Source organism: Oculina patagonica, chromosome 6 (assembly GCF_052425735.1).
Source record: "Oculina patagonica isolate OP01 chromosome 6, crgOcupat, whole genome shotgun sequence".
In the NCBI taxonomy this organism is placed as follows: domain Eukaryota; kingdom Metazoa; phylum Cnidaria; class Anthozoa; order Scleractinia; family Oculinidae; genus Oculina; species Oculina patagonica.
In genome coordinates this window covers 17,630,233-17,640,364 of record NC_135763.1, presented here as the reverse complement: position 1 = coordinate 17,640,364, position 10,132 = coordinate 17,630,233, and the positions used below count along the sequence as shown (strand labels likewise).

At 37.6% G+C, this 10,132-nt stretch overlaps 1 protein-coding gene across 1 annotated transcript; it reads right to left on the bottom strand.

The window, feature by feature from the left end:
- Positions 1–512: 512 nt before the first annotated feature.
- LOC144657113 (astacin-like metalloprotease toxin 1) lies at positions 513–7,956 on the bottom strand. The gene is made up of 8 exons (XM_078517409.1): positions 7,640–7,956; positions 5,132–5,173; positions 4,782–4,925; positions 4,540–4,669; positions 3,631–3,812; positions 2,544–2,762; positions 1,399–1,521; positions 513–660 (listed from the first exon to the last, which is right to left on the bottom strand). The coding sequence occupies exons 1-8, from the start codon at positions 7,737–7,739 to the stop codon at positions 602–604; spliced, it is 999 nt and encodes a 332-aa protein (XP_078373535.1). The 5' UTR covers positions 7,740–7,956; the 3' UTR covers positions 513–601.
- Positions 7,957–10,132: the final 2,176 nt, after the last annotated feature.

The window sequence follows — 10,132 nt, the reverse complement described above, 5'->3', positions numbered from 1 at the left end:
TAGGGGGGCTTCCGAAGGCCCCCCCCCCCCCCATCCCCCCGGTCTGAGAAGGTCCAAAAAAGCCCGGTCTGAATAGGGTTAATATCCCTGCATAATTTTTAGCGGAATCGGCATTCAAACGTTTATGGTATAAAGATACGTTTATGGTATAAAGGTTTTTAAAGTAACACCCTACCAATTTTTGCTTTATGAATACAGTCAACTCTCGTTATAATGGACACGCCCCGGGCGTCGTTAAAAAGCGGGAGTCATTTCCAGTCAAACCTCTTTTTCTGGGCATCTGGATTTTGTCCGTAATAGTGAGTGTCCCGGCGCGGGGTGTCTGCAAGGCGAGGGTTGACTGTATACTCATGGTCAGTGTATCCCCCATGTTAAAGGAATGTATTTTTCCCAACAACACAATACAGCCTCCCTAGCCAAGCTCTGACTTGTCGATTTGGAATCAAAAGCAATAATAATTTGCTTATCGGCACGGGTTGCTGTTAAATGTTATATCAAAGGGACTGCAGGTAAAAATCAAATTGTTGTTTTATTATCAAATATATAACCTTTTATAATTAAGAAGTTAATCGAGTACAACTGATACGAGCTTTCTTTCAAGTCATGTTTCCTTGTTTTTGCTTGAAGTTGAGTCCTTTGTAGACAGATTATCTCGTCGTGCTGCACAAGAAAAACAAGGAAAAAAAGAACCGAGTCAGTTATCATAATGCTAAACTACAATAACTCCCTAATGATGCAAGGTATTCCTTATCAAGGCTAGTTCTGGGAACTTTTTTATGATGTTATTTTTTGTTCTGCACGTTTTTGATTCGGTAGGTAAATCAACCATGGTAATAAGTGGTTCCATGTTGCCGAATTCACGCGTGTACTTTTATCGAATTTCAATAAATTTTGTCCCAGTTTGCATTCTCGGTAAATCGGGTTTGACTAAGAGAAAGAGAACCATCAAAGAAATGGGTATCCGTCGTTAATTTACTGACATTATATTGAGTATTGGCACGTTTATGTCCCAATGATGCGAGACAAAAAACAAGACGCAAGAGTTACTGTACCAATCTTGATTTCCGTTATCAATATATCAACGCTCAAACATAGGATGTGAGGGACGAGGCGTCGTGCTCGCCGACCACAAGATTTGGATAAAGTTATAGGAGTTTCAAAGTTCAAAAACAACTTTACTATGTAAAGAGTCAGTTGCCCTTTTTATTTCTCAAATTTTGCGCCTGGCCATTTTCCAATTGAACATCTGAAATTCCAAGCACTTTCTGGAAATATCCAAATTAAAACAGTACAAGACAAACCGAAGGACGAAGAATATTTAAAAGGAAACTTGTGATGGTGGCATTGAGGCCGACAACAAATACTGAATTCGTGATCGGCTAAAATTGTGTATCTTACCACAAAAATTGCAAGATTTTGCGCATGAATCAACCATGAACTTTTGGAGTGCGGAACTTGAGCAGCTTCCAAGTGTTCTCAACGTCATGCACTTGTACGGACTCTCCTTGTCGACACAGTCCTCTGAAAAATAATAATAAATTAGTTTTAGCGTTATTAACTCTTTTCCATCAATACAAAAATATACAAAATTGACCATGTTGCACGTTTTATTTAATAACTCTCAAGATATTTACATCATTGAAGACTTCAATATCTCATTTGAAAGGGCAGAGAATTTTCTTTCAAGAAAAAATATAATCTTTTACATGAAAACTTACAACGTCTCAAAAAAATATTGAATCAAAAGAATTTAGTAAAATATTATGCAAAATTTTGTTATAGCCAAATGGGGCAGAAATGCTCCACTGTCGAATTTTTTAGGTGAAAGCAAACATTTTACTTGTTCTAAGACAAAACCTATCCAGAAAACCGAGAAGAAATCGACCAAAGCTGGAATTAACTACAAATTATTAAAGAAGGCTGACGGGAAATCCAAAGACAATAGAAAACAAAGCAAAAAGAGGATCTAATAACAAATGGATTGGCTGAGGCAGATAGACAGACAGACAGACAGACAGACAGACAGACAGACAGACAGATAAACAGGCAGGCAGGCAGGCAGGCAGGCAGACAGGCAGGCAGGCAGGCAGGCAGACGAGCAGAGAGAGACTTGCAGGCTGGGAGACTGACCAAAGGAAACGTACACTCGATATCACGAGCAGTTTTCTAGCATAGTTTTCATGCGGGTTACATTACTGCGATATTTTCACCCGGTGGAAGTGAACTTCTGTTTCACGAGAGTTCCACTAAGATAATTGACGGCAGCAAAAAGCGTAAACCGTTGGCTAAGGATTTAATTTTAGAGTTCGCATATCACTGAAAACCGCAACAAATTAGACACTACATAAGCAGAGAAAGAATTTTGAAGTTCTCTTTCAAAGAACACCATACACATCTTCCGTATACAATAACCAACATATCCAACCCTAAAAGTTAATATGTTGGGGATAATATAGGGATATCTAACAAATTCACTTTTTTAAACTACTATTCCAAAAGACATGAAATTTTTCATTGCGAAGCCGTCAACTTCTCTCTCTCACCGTGGCATTTATACAAGTTGTTGATTTCCTCTCTGTCGTAGTAACTCAAACCCAGTCTCTGGCCGATGGTTGCCGAATCATCTGTTGGCACTATAGTGGGAATGTCCCTGTCTTTGGAGAAGGCATACCGACTGTAATGCATCACACTTTGGTAGTCATATGGCTTGCCAAAGCTTGAACCAATGTCGTGAGGATACTTTTGGAAATTACGGGCATGTTCTATAAATGGAATAGCAAGGATTAATTTACCAGTATTCAGTTACAGAGGAATGAGTGGCGAGTAGCCTTTTATACTGTGATTAAGGTCGTGTTCTCTTGAGGTCAATCATTTTAGGTTAGTTGGCTTGTTTTTTTTTTTTCAGGTTCTATTGGGGAAAATGTTTTCTACGCTAGAACGATTTTTTTTACAAACATTAGTCAACTATTTTTTTCGGTTAATGGTTGATTAATATTCGACAATCCTTTTTGACCAAATCAACAGAAAAAATGCTTTTTCCTAATGTTATAACACGAAAAAAAACTCAAACCATAAAACCATCCTAAAATGGTCGATACCAACAGAACACGGTCGAACAAACTATATAAAGAAGTGAAGGGAAACGGCACTGTATGGGGAAACCTATCTATGACAGAATCATGAGCGAGACTAGTTTCTGTTTTGGACGGGTGAGGGAAACAAGCATTGACATGATCCTCAACGTGAGCCACCAAACTAAGCAATTGCAGAAATGAGGCCTGAGAAAAATTCGGGGCTTTGAAGAAACCTAAAGCCATGACCCCCGCTTACAATTCGAAGCTCTACCAACTGAGCTATGAAGCGCAACCTGACATTGAGAGCCACGTAAGGTAAATTCGAACAAAATGCTAAAAAAAGTAAATGCCCTTTCCAGGACACCAGTTTTTTGAGTGAGAAACGCAGTGGAAACACTCTGACTATAAGCTTGAAGTCTACAGGGTACACTATTAACCCTTTTTATACAGTGAGCGCATGCATATATTATTACTGAATCAAACAGGACGCTATTAAACCTCCACTAAACAACAACTTGACAATAATACAATAACGAAACATGTCGACCAATCTCACCCTGCTCGATATTTTTCCAATCTATTTTGATGTATTTATCTCTGTCAGGTCTGGTATGTTCGTGGAAAAAACCCAAAGCGTGCATTATCTCGTGTACGACCGTCCCAATCCTCTCGCATCCAACGCCAATGGAAATCTTCTGTTCGATGTCACCGGGATCCCTGCCAATTCTTGAATAACACCTTGAAATTGCAACAGCGAAAAAATGTATAAACAAATAGTTGTATAAAGTTACCCCTTGTTATTCAAAAAGATGAGCTAATCTTAACCTTGTGAAAGTTAATGATTGTATGTAAAAATTAAAGCAGAACATTAAAAGAGAAATTGTCTATTTAGTGTGTGTGTGTTTATTATTTTTGTCGTCGTTAATTCGCATTTTAGAGCCGTTTTGTACTTCGAATGTATTTGAAATGCAAATTTTGAAATGTTCCATGCGCGTCATTCATGTATGTCCCAGAATAGGTCTATGTCAGTCTGACGGGGGAGTACATTGGACATGAGCTGTGGATGAACTCAAATGACCACTCCATGGTAACTCTCACTTGGACTCGGAGGGCAAACGTCGAAGAGGTAGACCAATAAAGTCTTGGAGAATAACGGTAGAGAGGAAACGGGCACAACTGGGTCTCAAAAAGGCTGGTGCGACGCAGTGGCTTGTGCGAGAACCGAGAGAGGTGGCAAGAGTGATTGCAACGCCTAATCTCAACGTTAAGGAAAAAATGATGATGATGACGACGACGACGATGATGATGATGATGATGATGATGATGATGATGATGATGATGAAATCTGACCCGTGGAACAAATTGTGGAAAAGAATGGCTACATTCTCTTTTTTTTAGACCTCGGTTTTAATAGATTATCTTCGAGCGTGCTCAAGACTTCTTCAATTTAAGCATGCAGACTTACCCATCCCCGCTAAAGAACTTCACATAACTTTTATGATTTGAGTCTTTCTTAGGAAGCTCCACAAACTTAATGCATGTCCTTTTCTTCAGATGGTGAATTCCTTGTTTAATAACATCAACTGTCAATGGCGCTAAAGAAAGGATCGGACGTAATATGGTTAGCAATATAGTCTCCATTTCTAAAACAACAACATCCTTGAAGTAGTCTTACTATTAAATTATGAAAATGTTTAAATAACACACCTAAGTGTTCGTCGAACATGTAGTAAACTACCCCTTTTGGCCAGTATAGTATAGGGCTTATAACAGCGTCACGTGACATGATTTCTCCACCAGTAAGATATCTTTCCGTGTCTTCATCGATGAGAATGTCTCCTTCAAACAGACCTGAAATTGTTGAATAAAGAAACAATGAAACCTTTTTTGTCGTGTAATACACCGTTTGAACATTGAATTTTAAGCTTTTTCTTATTAGTTAGTCGGACAGGCAACAATATGTATATCTATAGCTGAGATAAAGAAAAGGTTCTTATGAGACAGGAAATCCGCAACGATAACGGTGAGCAAATGTTAAGTATGTTCATGTATCTTACCCGAGGTCTCCTCTGATCTTGTGCTAGCAATATCATTTTCCACTGCAATCAATAAAAACATTTAAGGTTAATTCACTAATTTATTACCTTACAACATATATAATTTTATTTTGGGTGAAAGCCTGGCACTCCCCGACTATTCAGATGAAGGCAGTGGGCGTGGGACCCTCCTGTTAGCGATTTTTCCCTTCCCTTATATTAAGGGTTTAATTTCCCGCTGTTAATTATTTAAATTGCACAGATCAACATTTGTGTTCAGGATGCAACGCAAGTATAATAATAATAATACGCTTGCGCGTTCATCAGGATCCTCCACAATTAAAACAAATGGCCGTATTAGTTAAAAATACTTATATAACTTATATAACTTGTCTTATTAACCATAGTTCAAATTTGACAGGATCATGTTTGTTTTGGTGAACTATTCACAGCGAAGACACATTATGATGCCACCATAAGGAGTATATATGTACATCTCATCGTTCATTCACAGACACTCAGTAATTATAACTTTGGAATTTACAGAGTAGGCCTGATCAAGTCTTGCACTCCACTTGTACTAATAATAGCAAAATGGCGTAACAATTGGCATATTTATCAAGAAAAAAACAACAACAAATTATACAATATACATTATTTGGCTAAAGCAGTTATGTCGCGTGAATCGCAGACAGAAGTGACAGTAGCGGTACTTGTTTGTTTAATTTGTTTTCCCGGTCACAGAGTGGAATAGCGAAAATCAAGAAAGGAAATTTCGTAACAGGAGTAAATAATGGCGAAAAGTTAGCTTTAGTTGTTAGTAAAACACGACCCCACCAGCTGCGTCCATTGTTGCCCAATAGCTCGTAGGAATTTACGTGCTGTGGGTTTTTTTTTTTTTCTGGAGCCTAAACAAAATGCATTTGGATTTGTTCTGCTATACAACTATATACGACTCTCTGCAACTTTTCAGATCTTTTCTTTTAAGTTCCTTTCAAAAGACCAATAGAGGCTTTTTTTATGCAATTTTTGTTGTGATTTCCTCTTCTGAGTTGCAGAGCAATCGCGGGACAAACTGATTTTATCGTAAGTCGGCTGTGTAATTGGGGCGTACCAGAGATCCAAAACCGTAAATAGCAAATGCGGAACAAATCTAAAATTTAATAATTGTGCATCCCTCTACAAATCTTTACAACGGATCTATAATATTACTTTAAAACGAAAACATTTTTTAATCAGTTTATTCCTAGTCACACCTGTGAAAAATAATATTTTGGTGATCTGTCAAGTATGTTTAGGTGTGAAAGAAAAATAAATTAAATACATTGAAGGAAATGATTAAGACCGTGTCGAGCCGCAAGTTGTTTCATTTCGGAGAAATTAAAAAGTAGACGGAAACCCCTGCACCTTTACAGGCTAGTACATTCTCTCGTCGCCCGAATTCCGTACCATCTGTGCGGAACAGCAGGTAGACACAAGACCGCCTCTTTAATTTAAGTTCGAAGGCAATTCAATCCCTTTATGAATTTTGCCACTTGCCGGAAAAAAAAAACTGCGTCGGATTTATCACTTATGCAAATTGCGCGCGACTACATTGATGTAATATCCCGTTGTTATTGCTGTTTTTTATCGGCAAGTTCAGCGTTCTTCTTTATCAAGTTAAACCTTTGTGTCACGACAGCTACATGAATTTCCAACAGTTTTAGAACTAATAAGATCTCTGCAACGAAACTTCCTATACATCTCAAACTTTTGAATCGTCAGTTGATTTACATTACTACATACGTGCTCAGCTCACTACACTTATGGCAATCATTTCAGAGAATTGAATAAAATTAAGCCATCGAAGTGTACGTTACTAAAAAGAAACAAGTTTAACTCATAATGGAATTTCTGCTGGCGTCAAAAGCAAAAAAAAAAAGAAACTATTGTTTTACAAACCGGACTTTTCTGAAGCAACTGACACAACCACTATTAAACAATGCGTGACATACGTCACAGTTTAACTAAAATTACCGAATTATGAAAAAGGAAAAAGTGAACCTCTTATGAATATTTATGTACTTGACTAAAGGGAAAAAAAAACAACTATCAGCAAAAAAAAAAGAAGTAAAAAGCTAAATCATGCTAATAAAAGGAATAAACTCTATAATTTTTTTCGTAATACTTAGCACTGACTCACTGGAAATGGGATGAACTTTAAAACAATCCATCCCGCTGGCCAACATCAGTTCGTAGGCATTTGGCCAAAGAAGAATGCTTATGTATTCCGGGTGGTACTAAATACAATAAAAGGTTAAAAACTGCGCTCAAATTTATTTCCTAAATATAATGTTACTGATTGTCGTTTTATAGAGAACACAGCTCAAAGAACTAGGTTAGAGATTAGGCAGCAATTCCTTCAAAACTAATTATCAGTCGAAGACTGCATGACAAACTTCGTCAATAAATATAGCAGCACGTTTTGAACATTTGGTGGACAACATAGAGAAAAAAAAGTAATAAACACTTTTTTGCCGGTCTACTTACCAATATTTTGAATCAAGTCATCCACATGTTCTCCTCTTGAGTGTATTTTGCAGCGAACAACAGCGAAATAGAATAGAAGAAGAAGAAAGATTGTTTTCATCCTGAGAACCCGCTCACTGTCCTCGATGTGTTACTTTCGAAGCTAATATTAATGCTGCATATTGTGCTGGTGGTTAATATAGTTCTCGGACCTTATGGCATCGCTCTCAGACGAATTCTTACTGTCTCTTTTCTTGAAACAGCTGTTTTAAAATAACTTCTCGAATACTGTCTTCCTAGAACTCGCTACGTAGTAAATATAATTTCAATAATTCCCGTTTTACCCATTCAAAGGCATTTAACGAGCTTTTTATGTATGAGTAGTTTTTCCGCTTTCAAGTTAAACTTCAGGTGTCGTTACCAAGATTTTGTTATTGTTCTGTCGCACTTGATTAACTCCAATGTATTCCGGCACAAAAGATTTGCACATAAGAACAATTGGCCGTTGAATGCTCTTTGCCAAAGCAATGAAATAAATACATTTTGGTCGGTTTCGAAAAAAAATTTTATTTCGAACACAAATATTGACCTTGAAGTCTTTGTGCCTTTTAGGGCTCGTCCTAAATTTAGTTGACTCGTTGTAAAACGTATAGGGCTTAAGAAATTGCCATGTTAATTTCCTGCTCGAATGTATGAGTGGCCAAATGTATTCAAGGGTTGTTAACGTCATAAGTGGCTATTGAAAAAAAAGAACAATACACGATTAACACGACAGCAGTGAGACAAGAACTTAATTTGGCTACCTTATCACGTTCAAATATTGCTTTCGAATCTAAAAAGAGATTTTTGAAACTATATTTAACACGCTTTGGGATAACAAGAGTTTACCTCAATTTAAAGTCGAATTAAGCTGTACGATTTTTAGACATTACTACACCGGCCGTATTTTAGTCAAAACAATGGCGTTAAAATATGCCACAAGTCAGGAACCACGAGTGGCAGTGTCACATGATACAAATGTTTCATGACCGATTTCAGGAAGACAAAACACGTTTTTGACGCGATAAAACAAGAAGATATCTGTCAATTAATAATAAGAAATGTTTCGTAAAGGTCCGTAAAGGTAAAACGTGTGAATGTATTCATAGTAAAAAACGAACATATCTGGGCTTATTGGTAACCTAATGAGACGTAAATACGTGGAACCCCGTATAACATCTTCTACGATTCCCATTCGATGATGTTCCCGGCAAGTAGTGGGACGGAACCCCGATACGATTCCTCTTCGATTATTCGCCCCCCTCGTTCGGTCCTGTACTCCATTTTCTGAAAGCACAGTTGAAGTTAAACTCAATCAATGAGCCCTCTAGGGCGAAGGACGAATTATTTTTTAGACCACGTGATAAAAGTAAGGCATCTTGAAACAATTCTAAACATGATAGACGCGCTCTTCTGCGACAGCTGTAGCTCGCATCTAAACACAGTAACACACTCCAGAGCTACGTTTTGGGATCAGGCAGTTTATAAAGATCCTACACTTACATACAACACGAACGATATAGAAAATCAAAATACAATCTCAGAAATAAACCTACGATAACTAAAGGCCCAACGGCCTTGTACAATTAGAAACAACACTGAAAATTATAAAATTTTAAATTACGGAGAAATTACAATACAAAGATAAAATCATAACTGCCATGGAAGTGGGAGGGTGGGGAAGCTAAAATGCTGACAAAAATTTGCTTATAATAAACTAATAATTGCGAATGCTAATGCTGTCAATGCTCGGTAGTAAGACTAATAATGAAATAGCTAGATTACTACAAAGTATCAAGTACAAAGTATGTTGCAATATCCCTAAGTGACTTATACGTAATTGAACATTATTGGCTTGCAGTAGTTATTATTATTATTGTTAGTCTTATGACTTTCGTGTATAAAAATTGCTCAATCGATAAAATAGACTGCACCTTGCCTGAACCCAGCTGTGAAACTTTCGAGTGGTTGTCATGTCTAGATTCATACTAATAGTATTAATATTCAACCTCAAACACAGTAACAAACTCCAGAGCTACGTTTTGGGATCAGGCAGTTTATTAAGATTCTACACTTACATACAACACGAACGATATAGAAAATCAAAATACAATCTCAGAAATATACCTACGATAACTAAAGGCCCAAACCCAAAGTGGAAGGTGAATTGGGTTAGTAGGTAGTGTGAACTAGAATGTGTTAGTACGTGTTAGGTACGAAGTAGGATGGCTTTGCAGAGCATGTTGGCTGAATGCAGGCGCACAGTTAATGGCATAGTTAAATAAATTAAAACGGTATCGGAACACCAATCGCCCAGAGCTTTTATCAGTTCAATAAGGATGCCTGATTGATAAGCAAAGGAAGCGCCGCCCCTGCGAAACGAATGACCCGTGTAAAGCTTCGGGTCTACCCCCAGTATGGCAAGGTGGGATCGCAACTTAGAAACAAACGCGCTATAGGTAAACACATGGCGGG